Source organism: Erinaceus europaeus, chromosome 9 (genome assembly GCF_950295315.1).
Source record: "Erinaceus europaeus chromosome 9, mEriEur2.1, whole genome shotgun sequence".
Taxonomy (NCBI): Eukaryota; Metazoa; Chordata; class Mammalia; order Eulipotyphla; family Erinaceidae; genus Erinaceus; species Erinaceus europaeus.
This window is the reverse complement of record NC_080170.1, coordinates 9,421,045-9,439,578: the sequence shown is the minus strand read 5'-3', so window position 1 is coordinate 9,439,578 and position 18,534 is coordinate 9,421,045. Positions and strand designations below refer to the sequence as shown.

The following is an 18,534-nucleotide window of genomic DNA, read 5'->3' as shown; positions in this document are numbered from 1 at the left end:
GATTTGGGAGCTACTCTCTTCCCTGATCCAGCTTTCTTGTCCTACTTCCAGCTCTGACACCATCTCCCCAGACAATAACTTTAGCCCATCTGCATGTTAGCTGTCAGGCTCAGGCAAAAATTAGTAAAGTCACAGGCCCCTTGGAATATACCTAAAATAGACCTACTAGCTTTTTTCAAACCAAGTTCCTGTTTATTAAACAATTTGTTCTGCGTTATATCTTTTTTTTAAAAAAAGAATTTATTTATTCATGAGGAAGATAGGAAAAGAGAGAGAAAGAACCAGACATTACTCTGGTACATGTGTTGCTGGGGGTTGAACTTGGGACCTCATGCTTGAGAGTCCAATGCTTTATCTACTGTGCAACCACAGTATCTTAATACTTTTTCAGCCATTAAGTTGTAGATGCTACCATGATGCCAACCTGACTTCCCTTGGCAGATGACCTTACCAATGTGTTCTGAAACCCACCACCCCAGATTCCTGTCCCACTAGGGAAAGAGAGAGACAGGCTGGGAGTGTGGCCCATGACTTTAATACTTTTTTGCCTGAGCCCAACAGTTAACATGCATGTGGACTAAAAATATTGTCTGGGAAAATAGTGTCAGAGTTTAGGATAGGCCTCGAAAGCTGGGTAATAGCCGGTTCATATTTTATGCATTTGGAAATATCACCAAGAAGCCTAGAAAAAAAATGCTGTTCAATTTTCATTTTTATTGAATAGGACAGAGATAAATTGAGAGAGGATGGGGAGATAGAGAGTGAGAGAGAAAGGGAGACACTTGCTGACTTGCTTCACTGCTTGTGAAGCGTTCTCCCTGCAGGTGGGAAGCTGGTAATTATTTTTTTCTTTGAGAGGATAGTTAATCGATAGACTTTCTCCCCCACACTCTTTGGTTGTCTTCCTCAGCTGTTCAGGGCTGATTCCTTCAATGAACACCTGCTCTGGGGCAGGAAAGAACTTTCTAGAATGGCCTTGGACAAATTGATTTGTGTTATATAATTTCTTATGATTTGTCAGTCTTGCTCTTCACATCCTTTGTATGAATATCTAAACACACACTGTTGTGGGAAAATAGCTCAGCTGTTAGAGTGCAGGAGTTGTGTGTCTAAAGCTCTGGGTTCAATCCCAGGTGCCACATGTACTAAAGCGGCTTCTCTCTTTCATGTGAAACTTTCTATTTCTCTTGACCTTATATGAAATCAACAAAATAAATCTGCAAAAAGTTGTAGAGTGCATCTATCTATCTATCTATCTATCTATCTATCTATCTATCTATCAATCATCTACCTATCAATCATCTATCTATTTCTGAGTACTGGTTGGTAAATATTTAACCACATACCTCTCTGACCCAAGAGACCCTCTGTTTCATTTGACTGTATTTACTCTCTCTCTCCACATGCCACCCAAGAATAAAGCTTGATTACTCTAAGTCAGTACTGTCCATCTCAACTTCTTTCTTTGCCGATGTTTGGTTCCAGGTAACTCTGTCTGGCGAATGGATTGTCAAAGGAAATCTGCTGGGAGTCTTCTGGAGGGAGTTTCCTTGCTCTAGAAAGCGAGATTCCCCCCCCCCCCCCAGAATCTGTTTTCCTGTGTCTGAATTTATGACTCCTGGTGTGATATCTGGAGTGATGGCAGCCACTTTGTTGTTGTAAGCAAAGCTAATTGAAGATAAAATCCACAGTCTGAGGATAACAGACTGGACAGATAGAAGGCACCTTTGTCCTAGTGACTTGAAAATGTTCAGTCATCTTGAAACTATTCTCCTGAGTGTCTGTGTGTGTGTGTGTGTAATAAAACTTCCTCATTGTTGAAGCCAATTAAGTTGGAGTTTTTTTCTACTGCCAAGACCATTTTCAGGGTGACCCAGCCACTGGATGGTTTCTGTGTCAGTTCGACACAGATCTATAGTTTTAGCTAGGTAGTTAGTTATAGTTACGGTTCCATCCCAAATCCAATTTCTCATAGTCTGTTTCATAGTTCTGTGGCTCTGCGAACAACGTTCTTGCTCTGCCAGCAGATCTGAGAGATGGGAGGAGGTGGAAGGTTGCAGAAGGTGGGGTGGGGGTGGCAATATCCTTTCCTTTCTGCCCTCTAATCTTCTGACACCACCTCAACCTTGCACCTTCAGCCTGGGACCCAAGCCTCCTCACACTCTGAGCCTCGGTTCCGTGCATCCCTTCAACACCAACTCAGAGCCCTGCATCCTGACCCCTGTGTCTTCCCTCCCCCCAATTCTGAGACAACATTTTTTAAAAAATATTTTATTTAATTATTAGATACAGACAGAGAGAAACTAAGAGGGGAGGGAGAGGTAGGAGGGGAAGGGAGATAGAGAGATACCTGCAGCCCTGCTTCACCACTCCTGAACCTGTCCCCCTGCAGAAGGGGAACCCGGGTAGCTTGAACCCGGGTCCTTGTGCACTGTAGTATGTGTGCTCAACTGGGTGCGCCACCACCCAGCCCTTCTGAGAGACCATTTCCAGGGGAGCTCTGCCCACCCTCCTCCAGAAGCCCAAGGGCTTCAGGTACCAGACTCTTCCCTCCTTCCTCCTTTCTTGGCCCCTTGGAGATGGGAGCTGGCCCACCTCTGGCAAGCCACACCGGGGTGACTTGAGGCTCCTTTTCATCACCTTGGTTTCCACACAGCTGGGCAGACAATCCCTCCCTCCTTCCCTCCCTCCCTCCCTCCCTCCCTCCTTCCTTCCTTCCTTCCTTCCTTCCTTCCTTCCTTCCTTCCTTCCTTCCTTGCTTGCTTGCCTCCAGAGTTACTGCTTGGTGCCCTGAGGCTTGGTGCCATCAAGGTGCAAGGTTGAGGTGGTGTCAGACGATTAGAGGGCAGAAAGGAAAGGATATTTCCACCCCACCCCACCTTCTTCAACCTTCCACCTCCTTCCATCTCTCAGATCTGCTGGCAGAGCAATAACATTGTTCACAGAACCATAGAACTATGAAACAGATTATGAGAAATTGGATTTGGGATCAAATTGTAACTAACTAACTAAATAACTATCTAACTAACTAACTAGAACTGTAGACATAACTGTGTCTAACAGTCTTCCTTTAGGGCTGCATCAGTTTGCATTCCTGCCAGCGGTGGAGCAGATGAACCTGGCGTCCCACAAGTCAACCGCTAGATTCCATGCTAAAGCTCTCTCCAGAGCTGCCCCGTAGGTGGCGCTAGGAAACACTCATTTCTCGCCTGCTCTGTAGCAGAAGCTACAGTTCTCCAGCTGCCTGCCGGTTCCCTGTCACACAGACCACAGCTAGTGCACTGCGGCCGACTCAAAACACGTTCATTCAGCACTGGCTGTACTTGGCTACAGCGTCACTGGAGTGGACTGTGGCGACCTCTCTCTCCTGACTCCCTCACCCGATTCACCTGCCAAATCAGGCTATTCAGAAAACAACGTCTGCTGATAGACTGATTCCGGTTTATTTCTCTCTGCAATAGCCAGAAGGGGAGGGGGAGATAAAAAATCACAGTGAACCCGGGTGTCTGTCTGCAAAGAGACTTGCCCACACAGGTGAGATCATTGTGTGGTCTCTGTGCAGAGAACTGAGCTCTGTTTGCATCACCCTTTCCTGGCTTCAACTTGGTCCACTCTCCGCCCCGGCAGCAACCCCACCAGGGTTAGCTATTGCTGGGGTTTGGTGCTGCCACTACAAATCCACTACTCCTGGTGGCCATTTTATTTTTGCATTTTATTGAATAGGACAGAGAGAAATTGAGAGAGGAGGGGGAGACAGAGAAAGGGAGAGAAAGATAGACACCTGCAGACCTGCTTCGCCACTTGTGAAGCGTCCCTCCTGAAGGTGGGGAACCAGGGGCTCGACCCCAGATCCTTGTGCTTAGTGCTATGTGGGCTTGACCAGGTGCCCCACCGCCTGGCCTCCTCAGATCATATGTGCGCCTCTAGAACTTTCCAGAGGGGAGGCTGAAGGCTCTTGTCTCCTGCTGTGGACTGAGGCATCCTCCCCGGAGCCTCCTCTGATCATGGAGACTCGTGGGCTCCTGCAGACAGATCCGAAGCCTCTGTTTTGCTACAGAGCCTTGATTTATAGCAACACCACCCCCACCCCCAGGTCTGCTTCTGCAGATCTCAACAGAGTGTCCCCTGGGCTTCTTGCTTTCTGTGAACGGCCCTGGAAGGTGACTCCAGCAGAATCTCTGTTTACACAGCACAAACAACTTTGATGAACTCGCAGGTCTTCTGTGGTAGTGAGAAGTCTCTCGACAGAGCACAAGCCCCTGAGGGAGTGTGACTCTTTCCTTGAGCACGGGGGTCATTTCCCTGGGGTGGGGACAGGCGTGCAACACAAGGCTTATCTGTTTTGTCTGCTGCTGCGGGAAGCTGGCTGGCCCAGTAGAAACCCTCAATGACTCATGAGGGAATTCATGATGGCCATTGTAAAGGTTCCTTCTCTTCTTTCGGAACTGATTCTGCCCACAAGCCAGGAAGGATAGATGGGGGTTCCACAGGTGACTCCAGGTTCCCCTCCAACCTGAGAGCATTAAGTGAGAGGAGAAGGGATACTGGACTCACGATAATGGCCGGACTGGGGGCTCGATCTGGTGCTGATGGCAACTCTGCACAATGGCCGATAGCAGCTCAGAGCAACAAAGAAACAAGCAAACAAATAAACAAAAACCCCACAAAACCCAAAATGATCCCAGAAGACAACTGCTACAGCTGAATCAGTCTCCATTTCCAATCCCATTCTCCCATGTCTGCTTAGGACCTTTTTTTTAATTTTTTATTTATTTATTTTTATTTAAATTTTTAAAATATTTATTTATTTTCCCTTTTGTTGCCCTTGTTGTTTTTCATTGTTGTTGTAGTTATTATTGTTGTTATTGATATCATTGTTGTTGGATAGGACAGAGAGAAATGGAGAGAGGAGGGGAAGACAGAGAGGGGAGAGAAAGATAGACACCTGCAGACCTGCTTCACCACTTGTGAAGTGACGCCCCTGCACATGAGGAGCTGGGGGCTCGAACCGGGATCCTTACTCGGGTACTTGCGCTTTGCGCCACGTGTGCTTAACCCGCTATGCTACTGCCCGACTCCCGTCTGTTTATTTATTTTTATCTATCTTTGGATAGAGACGTGCAGGGAGGTTGTGGGGATGTGGTGGAGCCTAGCATAGCTTGACCTGAGAGGTGAGTTCACCTGGTAAGTCTCTCTCTCTCTACGGAGGGGTTAAGCAAAAAGGGGAAACATAAACCTCAAAAGGTTGGCGGCCATGTAAGTCTTCCCTCCCCCACAAAAACATCCTGCGTCTTCCCGACATTCCTTAAAGACTTAAGCCTGTTCCACCCTACATTCCTTGCTACTATGGCTCATCCCTTTATTATCTACATATCAGACTTCTGCTTTGTCTTACAAATGACTAAAGGTCTCCTTCCTATATCCCTGCAGGGTATTGCTAATCCTGCCAGTTGAACCCCTAGCAACAGTTGCTGGGGAGGTCCATACCATTCCAGGCCCCCTTTGCCTTTCTCCACCCCCTTCCTAACCATGGATGGTATTGTCAAGCCACTTTCTGTCTTGTCTCTTCCGTGTCCCGAGCTGGAGGAAGGCGGGTGTGCAGACTGAGAGGCGGATGCCGGCCATTGCTGTTAGCGCCATGTGGCTTAACCGGATATGCTACCGCTGGACTCTGGGAAACTCGGATGAATAAAGATTTGAATTGTTCTGCCTCCACAAGCTTGGTCCCTGGGCCATCTCTCTTGCGCGCAATGCTGGCCCGACAGAGACAGAGAAATTGAGTGGGAAGGGGGATTAGAGGGTGAGGGAGAGTGACAGAGACACCTACAGCCCTGTCTTACCACTCCTAAAACTTCCTCCCTGCAGGTGGGGAACAGGGCTTGAACCTGGGTTCTTGTGTAGTGAGTGTGCTTAACCAGGTGCACCACCACCTGCACCACCCCCCACTTTTATAGACTGACCTCCTAAAGGCAGCCATTACCACTTCCATCTGAGATGACTGAGGAACAGGGATGAGACTAGTTATTCCATCTGAGACAGTCAGTAAGAGGGACAGAAAACAGGATGGGGTAGATAGCACAGTGGTTATACAAAAAGATTTTTGTGCCCGAGGCTCCAAAGTCCCAGGTTCAATCCTCCATACCGCCATAAGCCAGGGCTGAGTAGTGCTTTGGAGAAAAAGTAAATTAATTAACAGAAGATATGGAACAATGGTTTCCAAGGTACTGGACCTTGGACAGCAAAGGACAGTGGCTGTGTGAGAGGAGACAAAAAAAGTGAAGTGATCTTGATAACTGCCCCAGCTCACCTCTTAAAGAATATTCCAGGTGCTAGTGCCAGGAACTGGGGGGGGGGGGGAGGAGGTGGGGAAGGGAAAGAGAAAAGAGGAGAGAGAAAGAGACAGAGGTGGGGAAGGGATATATATGGAGAGAGAGAGAGAGAGGTGGGGAAAGAGAGAAAGAGAGAGAGACAGAGGTGTGGGAGGGAGAAGAAGTGGGGGGAGGGAGGGTGGGAGAGAGAAAGATTCAGAGAGTTTCTGAGTATTCCACAGAGGATGGTCAGTGCATAGTAGGAGGAGGTTGCAGAGGGGAGATTACAGGAAACACTGTCTGAAGTCAGGGCTGGCTGGGCTGGACAAGTCCAGCCCCAAGTCCACAGAGAATCTCGCTTCGCACATGGAAAATAAAGAGCCCCCCTTCAGTACGTCAAAGGATCCACTGGTCTTTCCAGTAAGTTGCATGTGTTCTAGTAGAGACATCCAAGAGGAGCTACAGGGATATGAGAGCCCTCTGGAGCCAACCAGGCAAAACTCCCCAAACATGCAGCATACAAAGAAAGGTTATTGGGCATGAAATGAATTAGGGAGATACAACCCACAAAAGGAAAAAAAAAGGGGGAGTCGGGCAGTAGCGCAGCTGGTTAAGCTACATGGTGTGAAGTGCAAGGACTGGCGTAAGGATCCCGGTTCGAGCCCCCGGCTCCCCACCTGCAGGGGAGTTGCTTCACTGGCAGTGAAGTAGGTCTGCAGGTGTCTGTCTTTCTCTCCCCCTCTCTGTCTTCCCCTCCTCTCTCCATTTCTCTCTGTCCTATCCAACAATGACGACATCAATAACAACAATAATAATAACTACAACAATAAAACAACCAGAGCAACAAAAGGGAATAAATAAATAAGTAAATAAATAAAAGAAAGAAACAAAATTATTTGAACTTACATAGAAGCTATAGCTGCAAAGGGGGTCATTAATTCAGTTATTATAACTGTATTTTACTTCACTTTTTATTTATTCAATAGAGAGAAATTGAGAATGGAGGGGGGAGAGAGACAATAGAGAGGGAGAGAGACAGAGAGACACCTGCAGCCCTGCTTCACCACTTGCAAAACTTTCCTCCTGCAGGTGGGGACCGGGGGCTTGAACTTGGGTCCTTCTGCATTGTAATGTGTGTACTTAACCAGGTGCACCACCTCCTGGCCATATAACCGTATAATATACATTCAAAATAAGAGTCAAGGAAGATTTTAAGAAGGAACAAAATGAACTTCTAAAGATGAAAACCACAAAAATGTGACATGAAAAATACAGTGCAAAAAAAAAATACAGTTCTGTGGTTCGGGAGATGGCACAGTGGATAAAGCACTGGACACTCAAGCATGAATTTCTGAGATCTTGAGGAAGAAGCATGTCAGTGAACTTGACTTTGTAAAGCACCAGAAGCCGCCTGCATTGATTCATGGAGAGCCAAGCATGAGCGGAAGAACATAGCACCACTGAACTCCAGGCCTGCTTCTGAGTGTCTGAAAAACATGGAATTGAAAGTCTAAAGGAGAGGAGAGAAGGGGAGACGTATCTGAAGAAATAACAACTAAAATGCTTCCAAACTTTAAAAAAAAAACTATAAACTCACAGATTTGAGAAACTCAGCTCGTTGCACTCATAGACGGAAGTTAAATGAGATCAGCCAGACAGAGAAGGAAGAATATGGGATGATCCCACTCAGATAGAAGCTGAAAAACAAGAACAGAAGGGAGAAACACAAAGCAGAACTTAGACTGGGTTTGGTGTATTGCACCAAAGTAAAAGACTCTGGGGGTTGGAAGAGGGTTCAGGTCCTGGAACATGATGGCGGAGGAGGACCGAGAGGGAGCTGAATTGTTATGTAGAAAACTGAGAAATGTTACACATGTACCAACTCCTATATTTTACTGTCAACTGTAGACCATTAATCCCCCCTATAAAGAAAACAAAAAAATCTAGTCCTTTTGTGGTGACCATTGCTGTTGGTGTAAGGAAGCTAAATTCTTATATTTTTAAAATATTTATTTATTCCCTTTTGTTGCCCTTGTTTTACTGTTGTAGTTATTGATGTCGTCATTTTTGCATAGGACAGAGAGAAATGGAGAGAGAAGGGGAAGACAGAGAGGAGGATAGAAAGACAGACACCTGCAGACCTGCTTCACCACCTGTGAAGTGACCCCTCTGTAGGTGGGGAGCCGGGGGCTCGAACCGGGATCCTTCCGCCAGTCCTTGAGCTTTGTGCCACCTGCGCTTAACCCGCTATACTACCGCCTGACTCCCAGAAGTTAAATTCTATTGTACAACTGAAAACATGACCAATGCTATCCCAATTAGGAAAGAGATAGAGATAGAGATAGAGGGGGAGGGGGAGGGGGAGGGGGAGAGAGAGAGAGAGAGAATGAACATGAGAATCTTAAAAATGGCACATGGGTAAATGTGGAAAGATTATTTTTCATCATTTCAACCTCTTTACAAGATAATTTGTAGTTTGAAGAAACGGGTGACAGCCTATAATAGCACTGACACCCAAAGTGGAACTGAAAGACTTGACAAGAATAACAGAAAGACTAGGAGAGGAGATAAGGAAGCATCTCCTTGCAGGGCTCTTAAAGCTACACCAGGTAGTGCAAAGTCACGCTTAAAGATAACTAGGAAGGTGTATGCTAGCTAGTGATAAACGGTGTATAGACACCATTTTTTTTTTCTTTTTAAAGAATTACTTATTGGGGCCAGGTGGTGGTTCACCTGGTTGAGCACACACATCACAGTGCGCAAGGACCCAGGTTCGAGCCCTCAGTCCCCACCTGCAGGGGGAAAGCTTTGTGAGTGATGAAGCAGGGCTGCAAGTCTCTCTCTCTCTCTCTCTGTCTCTCTCATCTCCTTCCTTCTCAATCCAATAAATAAATATAGATAATAATAAAAAAACAAAACAAAAAGGGAGTTAGGCGGTAGTGCAGTGGGTTAAGCACCTATGGTGCAAAGCACAAGGACCAGCGTAAGGATCCTGGTTCGAGCCCCCGGCTCCCCATCTGCAGGGAAGTCACTTCACAGACAGTGAAGCAGGTCTGCAGGTGTCTGTCTTTCTCTCCCTCTCTCTGTCTTCCCCTCCACTCTCCATTTTTCTCTGTCCTACCCAACAACGCCATCAATAACAACAACAATGATAACTACAACAATAAAACAACAAGGGCAATGAAAGGGAATAAATAAGTATTAAAATTTTATTTTATTTTATTTTATTTCATTTTATTTTTCCTCCAGGGTTATTGCTGGGCTCAGTACCTGCACCATGACTCCACTGCTCTGGAGGCCATTTTCCACCCTTTTGTTACCCTTGTTGTTGTAGCCTCGTTGTGGTTATTATTATTGCCATTGTTGATGTTGTTCATTGTTGGATGAGAGAGAATATATGGAGAGAGAATATATGTGTGAGGTTTCCTTGTGCTTGCAGACACAGACATCCACGTTGGTATACTTATATGTATAGTCATCACCTATGACGCTTATATGTGATGGATCTACACTTGATGTGAACATGCGTGTGAACTCCTGTGGCGGTGATATGTTCTGCAGGTATGTACACATGTATGTGACACAAACCCTAAACCCACCTGGCAAGTAACGAGGCCAGGAATCAATGCCAAATAAAGGAACAAAGAAGAGAGACTAGAACCACAGCTCAGGCAGACATAGAGAAGGCCAAAGGGAAAAAGATGGGAACGCTTCCAAGGAAGGGGATGGGGATTGTGTGGAATTGGACCCCTCTTATCCTATGGTCTTGTGGATCATTATTAAATCCAAAGGAGTAAAAGAGAAAAAGGATACAGGTGTGAGAAGAGAGCCAGTGTCTACAATGAGCCTTCTCTCACTGTCTGCCCCAAGCCAAGCCTGTTGGCTTTTAAAGTCTTTGCCAGTGTTGTTCTCAGAATCACCTGACAAAGATGGGGGGAGAAAATATGACATGGGAGTAGGAATTTCAGAGAAGCTAACTGGTCAATGTCAGCCAAGTGCGCTCTCTCTCCTTCCCTTTCTTCCTCCTCGCCTCTCTCTCTCTCTCTCTCTCTCTCTCTCTCTCTCTCTCTCTCTCTCCCTCTGTCCCTCCCTCCCTCTCCCTTCCCGTCTCCTTGTCTCCTTGTCTCCTTCCCTCTCTCTCTTCCTCTCCTCCCTCTCTCTTTCTCTCTCTTCCTCTCTCCCCCTCTTCTCTGTCTCTGCCTCTCCTTCCCTCTCTTTTCCTCTCCCTTCATCTCTCTCTCTTTCTCTCTTCTCTCCCTCTCTCCTTCCCACTCTCTTTCTCTCTCTCCTCTTGCCCTCCCTCTCCTTCTCTTTCTTCCTATCTCATTCCCCTTCTCTCTTCTTCTTCCCCTCTTTCTCCTTCTCTCTCTCCCTCTCCTTCTCTCTCCCCTTCTCCTTCCCCCTTTCCTCTCCCTCTCTCTTTCTCTCTCTGCCCCTATCCTTCTTTCTCTCCCTCTCCCTCTCCTTTCCCCCCCCTCTCTTCCTCTCCCTCCCCCTCTCTTTTTCTCTCTCCTCTTTCTCTCTCTCCTCCCCCCTCTTTCTCTCCCTCCCTCTCTCTCCTTTCTCTCCCTCTCCTCTCTCCCTCTCCTCTCTCTCCCTCTCCTTTCTCTCTCCCTCTCCTTCTCTCTCTCCCCCTCTCCTTCCTCCCCTCTTCCTTTCCTGCCCCCTCTCTCTTTCTCTCTCTCTTCTCTCCCCCCTCCACCTCACCGGCGATCACTGCTGGCATACAATCAGCTTCCATAAACATAAAGCTGTCCAGATGCAGAGTCTGGAGTATCAGCTCAGCGGGTCTAGTCATTCTGTTGGAGCTCAACCCTCCCCAGAGACAGGGAGCCTTGGACATTCCTTTACCTCCAGAAGCTCCAACTACAACTGTGTGGAGAAGCATCCTTTGAACTCAACCCTCCCGCTCGTGCCTGACTCTCCAGACAGCTTAAAGGACCTGCCGCTTGGGGGGGGGGGGACGACAAAGGTCCTTTTGTGTAGGGGGTTTACACTCCCCGCGTGAGCTGATGCTAATGCTTGTTTGCCTTTGTGTCAGGGTTCTGGATTGCGGGGGAGATTTTCATAGAACAAAACGGAAGCCTTTGTTTCACTTTGGCTTGCAAAGAGAAAGAGAGAGAGAGAGAGAGAGGAGAATGTGAATCCACATCTCCAGCCGAACTATAAGCTCCTCTGAAATTCACACTGTGCAAAAGAAGTGAGGAGGAAAAAATACTTGATATTTCAGCTGCATTTTACACTTTCAGAAACCAGCTTCCTAACTCAGCCAGAAAGGGATCTGCCTTAGAACCATGAGAAACTGCTAAACTCTGGTGATAGGAAGCAAACTCATGCCCTCGGGTATCCATATGCCGGCCTCCCTTGCCCCTCTGGCAGCGGCAGGGGGTGGGGTGGGAGGGTTGGGGGTGGATCTGAGCAGTTTATTTTCAATTTATCTATCTCTGTCTTTTTTTTTTTTTTTTTTGAGATCAAGGAGACTTAAGGTTTTGACGTGGAGAACATCAGACACTCACCTGCAGATGGGCACTGACCTGCCCTTTGGGTGTGTCTGTGTGACAGAGACGATTCCTGTGACCGTGACTCAGGGGTGTCAGTGCATGTGCAGTCGACCGAGGGCTGAGGACAGCGCTGGGGACAGGCGCAGGGAGCATCTCTGGGTGTGGGCCCTCTCTTTGGAAGAACGGGAGCTGCCCATGTTTCCATGGCCAGTGGACAAGAGAGTTGCTATTTAGACTCAGGGTTTTTTTAGGGAGAACATTCTAGCTGCCCACGTGCCCCCAGCTGATGCTGAAAGTTACTGTGTTTTTCTAATGAGCCCATAGGGGATTTGGCCCCGGGAAGGTCTGGCTGGGTCCTGTGGCCTGGTGTCCAGCACTTTGCAAACATCATGATGATTATCACAGTCGGGTAGGTGGCCCCATCAGGGGTTCAGAGAGGAAAAATCTAGCCAGGAAAGAGGGGTCAGGAGAGAGGAGAGAAGTGGAGAGGATAGAGGTGAGGAGAAGAGAAGGGGAGAGGATAGTGGGGAGGAGGGGAAGGGAGAGCGGGGAGGAGTGAGGAGTGAGGAGAGAGAAGAGAGAGGAGGAGGAAAGGAGAGAGGAGAGAGGAGATGGGGAGGAGAGAGAAGAGAGGAGAGAGCAAAAGAGAAGAGACCGGAGAAGAAAGAGGAGAGAAGACAAGAGGAAAAAAGAGAGGAGGAGAGAAGAGAGAAGGGACAGGAGGAGAGGAGAGTGGAGAGGAAAGGAAAAGAGAGAAGACAGGAGGAGAGAACAGAGAGGATAGAGAGGAGAGGAGAGGGGAAAGAGGGGAGAGTGGAGAAGGCGCAGGCAGCCCCAGGGAAGGGTGGTGCGGGGCGGGACGGGGAGAGGCAGGACAGCCCCTGCCCACCCGCACGCCGGACCCCGCCCCGTGGGGGAGGCAGAGGATGGCCCAGCGCCCCCAGGCCAAGCGCCAGGTGTGACCCGCTGCGGCGGTGCGGAGGGGAGCGCCCCCCTCCCAGGCTGTCACCTGACCCGCATCTGCTCGCCTCCGTCTCTGGGCGGGAGCCTGGCAGCGCGGTGGCTCGGAGCCGCGTCCTGAACCCACTTTCCGCAGGGGGACAGGGGGTGACTCAGGCGGCGGACACAGCAGGCCGCCCCCCAGCCCCCACTCCCCACCCCCCAGTCTGCTCCCCGCCCGCCGCCCCCGTCCCCGTCCCCCCTGCTCTGATGTGCAGTGAACATTCAGGAGAAAGAGCAGGTCCGGGTGCGGGGGGTCCCCGAATGCAGGGCCAGCAGAAGCGGCCCTTGGCCTCCGTCCGCTTTCTTGGGGGGCATTAACAGCGGAGGGGAGCCTGGCCCGGGACCGCCGGTGTGCAGCCGGCAGAGGACACCCCTGGGTGCAGCCGGCAGAGGGCACCCCTGGGCCGCGAGCTGGGGGCCTGGCGGCGGGGACCGGGGCACAGCGGTGGTGAGTGGTGGTGCTGGGGGGGGAGGGGGCTTGGGACGCGTCTCCCCAATGCTGGGGGGACCTGGAGACGGTGTGGAGGGGCTAGCATGACCGAGCATACGGTGTGTGTTTTGGGGGGGAAGCAGCCTTAGCAATGAACCAACATGTTTTTTTTTTTTGGGGGGGGGCAGGCAGGACTCTTGATTGCCAGGGTCTCCAAAAAGGACTTGGGAAGGGGGGGGGTCCTGTGGGTCCCCAGGGTGCCAAGCTGTGTGCTTTGGGGTGCCAGTGGCGTCTAGTTGGAGTGGAGACTTCTTCAGCTTGTCTTCAGGGACCTGCTGCTTACTGTGTGTGTGGGGGAGTCCCAGGGATGGCAGGGTCCCCCCACCCGGGCGAGCCAGCGTTCTGCTGGGCGTCCCCCCTTCCGGTGGCCCATTCTGGGGGGCCACGTGCCGCGCCCATCAGGCAGAGCCCGCCCCCAGGGCCGGGAAAGGGTGCGGGGGCGCTGCTGCACCCCGGGGAGACGGCCACCCTTTCTCTGCAGCGCCTTCCTGCTCTGGGAGGCTGCGGGCAGGGGCGTGGGGAGGTGGCCAGGGGCCCTCAGGGCTGCCCTCCAGGAAGCTGAGGAGACCCCAGTGCTCAGCCTGCAGGTGCCACCCCCTCCCCCCAGTCTTTGGGGAGTCTCCCTTGCTCTGGGCGCCTGGCTGCCTGCCTGCGGGTGTTTCCCCAGCTCTCCCCTGGGGGTGGGGGTTGCACATTGGGAGCAGAACCTGGCGTTGCTTACTGGCAGGACTGTGGGTGCACCTCTTCCTGTCCCAGCTCCTGGGGATTGGGGGACGCTGGGGAGGCTTCAGAGAGACCCCCTCCCATCAGACGAGGTAGGTGACTAGCCAGAGAAGCTGGGCTTAGGGATACACATGTTAGATCTGCTCAAATTCAGGCAAACAATCTTTGTTTCTTGTTTTTTTTTTTTTTTTTTTTTTGCTTTTGTTTTGTTTTTAGGGCATTTTGGAGGGGCTGCCACGAGCCGGGGGCTTGGAGGGGTGAGGCATGGCAAGGGAAGGGAGAATCTTCTTCCACCACCAGCAGATTGACCGACAGAGGCAGAGGCCCAGCATCTCTGGACTGAGAGCTTAGAATATGCCAGAAAGGCAGCAGTGGCAACTGAGGGGACCCCAAGGACCAGCTGCCATCTGCCACAGCACCCTGGAGCCCGACAGACAGAAGACAGGTGCAGAAAGCCGAAGGGACTTTGCAAGGAGCTGCTTGGGACCACGGGACTCCAGTCTGTAGGACCTGTCCCTGGATCCCTGGTGAAGACGTCGCCTCCTGGGCTCTGTCCCCCTCCTCCCTTGCCCCCAGGGCAGGATGAGAACTCTGAACACCTCCACCATGGACGGGCCTGGGCTGGTGGCCCGGAGGGACTTCTCCTTCCGCGTCCTCACCGCTGGCTTCCTGTCCCTGCTCATCCTGTCCACCCTCCTGGGCAACACCCTGGTCTGCGCGGCTGTCATTCGTTTCCGCCACCTGCGCTCCAAGGTGACCAACTTCTTCGTCATCTCCCTGGCCGTGTCGGACCTCCTGGTGGCGGTCCTGGTGATGCCCTGGAAGGCCGTGGCCGAGATCGCCGGCTTCTGGCCCTTTGGGTCTTTCTGTAACATCTGGGTGGCCTTTGACATCATGTGCTCCACGGCGTCCATCCTCAACCTCTGTGTCATCAGCGTGGACAGGTACTGGGCCATCTCCAGCCCCTTCCGCTACGAACGCAAGATGACGCCCAAGGCGGCCTTCGTCCTCATTGGCGTGGCCTGGACCCTGTCTGTCCTCATCTCCTTCATTCCCGTGCAGCTCAGCTGGCACAAGGCCAGGCCCACGGGGTCCCCTGAGGTCAACGCCACCACCACCTCCCCGGACGAGGAGGACAACTGTGACTCCAGCCTGAGCCGCACCTATGCCATCTCCTCCTCCGTCATCAGCTTCTACATCCCTGTGGCCATCATGATTGTCACCTACACCCGCATCTACCGGATTGCCCAGAAACAGATCCGCCGTATCTCGGCCCTGGAGAGGGCAGCCGTCCATGCCAAGAGCTGCCAGGCCACGGCCCCCGGCAACCGCAACCCGGCCGAGGGCGCCCAGCCCGAGAGCTGCTTCAAGATGTCCTTCAAGAGAGAGACCAAGGTCCTGAAGACCCTGTCGGTCATCATGGGGGTGTTTGTGTGCTGCTGGCTGCCTTTCTTTATCTTGAACTGCATGGTGCCCTTTTGTGGGGCGGGGGAGACCCAGCCCTTCTGCATCGACTCCATCACCTTTGACGTCTTCGTGTGGTTCGGCTGGGCCAACTCCTCCTTGAACCCCATCATCTATGCTTTTAACGCCGACTTCCGGAAGGCCTTCTCCACCCTGCTGGGCTGCTACAGGCTCTGCCCGGCGGCCAGCAATGCCATAGAGACAGTCAGCATCAACAACAACGGGGCCGTGGTCTTCTCCAGCCACCACGAGCCCCGAGGTTCCATCTCCAAAGACTGCAACCTGGTCTACCTGATCCCCCACGCCGTGGGCTCCTCATCCTCCGAGGACCTGAAGAAGGAAGAGGCGTCCGGGGTGGCCAGGCCCTTGGAGAAGCTGTCCCCAGCCCTGTCTGTCATCTTGGATTATGACACAGATGTCTCTCTGGAGAAGATTCAGCCCATCACACAGAACGGGCAGCATCCTACCTGAGTGAACCCTCCTTTCTTCTTACCCTTCTCTGCCACCCCCTCCCACCCCAAACCCAGAGGGGCCCTGCCAGATGTGCTCACCCCGCCCACCCCCCCAAAAGCTTGGAGGGGACTGTTGGGGAGGAGGGTTTGCTGTAAAGACACCCAGATGACACTCAGACGGCGGCTGAGTCCACCCTCCTCAACACACAATCCACTCCACTTCCAGATACATTCCAGTGTGCTCTGTGCTATGCCCAGTGGCTGTCTGTGACGCTGACATTTGCAAGGGCTCTCGAATTGTCCTTAGGAACCAAGTTTTATCGTAAGACGTAACACATAGTAGGGCAAAGAATCCACAAGGAACTGCTTCGCTATTTAAAAAAAAAAAAAAAAGAGTCAAATCTTTGCAGGAGGGAGTTGTGACAGTGGTTGAGTTGGCTGTGTACGAACAGGTGCTAACATTGGTTCAAGCTGAGAGTTCAGGTTGTAAAGGTAGGTACCTTCATCATTCTTCATGAAAGATAATCGAGCCTTACAGTCGAAATGGGATGTTTTTTTTTCTTCCCCCTTCCCTTCAATGGAGAAGAGATGCTTTGTCGCTACTGGTTTTTATTTATTTATTGTATCATACAAATCTTCTTAATTTATTATGACAGATTTCTATTTATCATATTTGATAGGCAAGATGCAGGAGCTATCAGAAACTTGACAATCACATTTTTTTTCTTCCTATCCACTGAACTAGCACTTTAGAAGCCAGTGAGGCAGCACACAGACTCCCTGCAGATTCTAGATGCTAACACACCCACAGCTTGCAGCTTCACTGCAAGGACTCAGAGGAACTGGGATTGTGCTGAATTCTCAGAAGTCAATGTATCAATACATCTGATTTATTGATGAGAACTGACAAATCCTATTTCTTTTTTTTTTTCTTCCAAAGAGATTTTTGGATGAGAGAAAGAGAAAGAGAGAGAGAGAGAGAGAAATAGAAGTGGGGGGCAGAGAAAGAAGCCACCATTAGTATTCCAAGCTTTTTCTGTGAGAAAGGTTTATCTGCGAGAATGGTCCTGTTAAGTATCTGAAAGAGAAGCCAGCTAAAGAAAGAAAAAAAGAAAAAGAAAACCCAAAATTGAAATTGAGGATCTTCAGTGATGATAAGAGGTACATACCACTTTGTATTTATGTAAAATAATTGGTTTCTTCTGTCTTTAAAAAATTTTTTTTCCCTTCCATGTCACATGTAGCTTCTCAGAACCCCAGAGGCTGTTCTGATTATGTGTGTGAATGGTGGGCTTCCTTAACTCTTGTGTTAAAGCAGCTTTTGCCAAGGACCAAGTTCAAATCCTGTCCCTAGCAGCCTGACCAGGTCCGTTCGACACTCCTTCCCTCTCTCCCTCCACGGGACCTCTTGGTAGCTTGTTTATCTGAATTCAGAAGTGATTTCTCTTTAACTGTGTTCTACCTTACAAAGAGTGCCTCGTTCGTTCTCATCCTCAGTAAGATACTTCCGTTGTTGATGGAGAAAACAAACAAACAAATAAATGTAAGGACCCCCCACCCCCACCCCTCATGGGGTTTGTCAAGCTTCCTCAAAGACATTAGTATCTCTTTTGACACATGCTAACCCTCTGTCTGTGATTTGGAACCAGGTTCCTTTCTCATTGTCTGGGCTGTAAACAAACAAACAAACAAACAAACATCCCCCAAAAGCTATCATCAATTTCCCTGGCCAGGCAGTAACTCATGGGGTGGGGAAGTATGTATGTCCAGAGCTGTTTCTTTGATATGTTTATAAAGGGTTCTTGTAAGCAGTTGACTGACTGTAGCAGTTGAAATGCAATGGGGACAGGGGGGAAAAAGTCTATTGGAAAATTTCTCCAGCGCCAGGTCTGTGTTCTTTAGGCATTGTGAATGTTTTCTTAATTTTATTGCCTGTGAGCTTTCTTACGTATAATAAAATTATTTTGTGAACTCACATCCAGCGTGAATGAGCTGCGTTGCATTTCTGACATGTGTCTTCAACACGGGGTGTTACAGATCCAAGGAGTCAGAAAACATGGGCACTGCCAAGAAGGCTTCTCTTCTCATTTCCCTTTTTAATGGAAATCTCTCCTGTTGTGTATGCCATGTGTTGCCTTTGCTTTTGAGCCTTTTAAAATCAGAAACCTTTTTGATTTGAGTTCTGTGCTCTTGTCGTTTTTCTGCCTTTAGAAAACATTTTTTCCTTTCTTTCGTTCTTTCTCTCTTTCTTTCTTTCTTTCTTTCTTTCTTTCTTTCTTTCTTTTCTCCTCCTTCTCCTTAATCTTCTTCTTTTTTAAAGAACCCTTCCTTTACTTGAGCAATTATTCTACTTTGCATGGCACAGGTCCAAAACTCTCTCTCTCAAAAGCTGCTTCGTCTCCTCCTTTCTTTTTCCTCCTCTCCCTCTCTCTCTCTCCTCCTCCTCCTCTCCCTCCTCCTCCTCCTCCTTCCCCCAAGAGCTCTGGGTGTGTGTGTGTGTGCTAAATAATATTTAAAAAAATACAGGAAAGACTGACTTACTATAAGGCTGTTTGGACTCTCAGCTCAAGAAACCACTCTGTGGATCCAGAGTC

The 18,534-nt window shown here is 49.7% G+C and overlaps 1 protein-coding gene across 1 annotated transcript; it reads left to right on the top strand.

Moving 5' to 3' along the window:
* Positions 1–12,503: 12,503 nt before the first annotated feature.
* Positions 12,504–17,904, top strand: DRD1 (dopamine receptor D1). Its single transcript, XM_007524367.3, has 2 exons — positions 12,504–13,259; positions 14,241–17,904. The coding sequence occupies exon 2, from the start codon at positions 14,607–14,609 to the stop codon at positions 15,957–15,959; it is 1,353 nt and encodes a 450-aa protein (XP_007524429.1). The 5' UTR covers positions 12,504–13,259; positions 14,241–14,606; the 3' UTR covers positions 15,960–17,904.
* Positions 17,905–18,534: the final 630 nt, after the last annotated feature.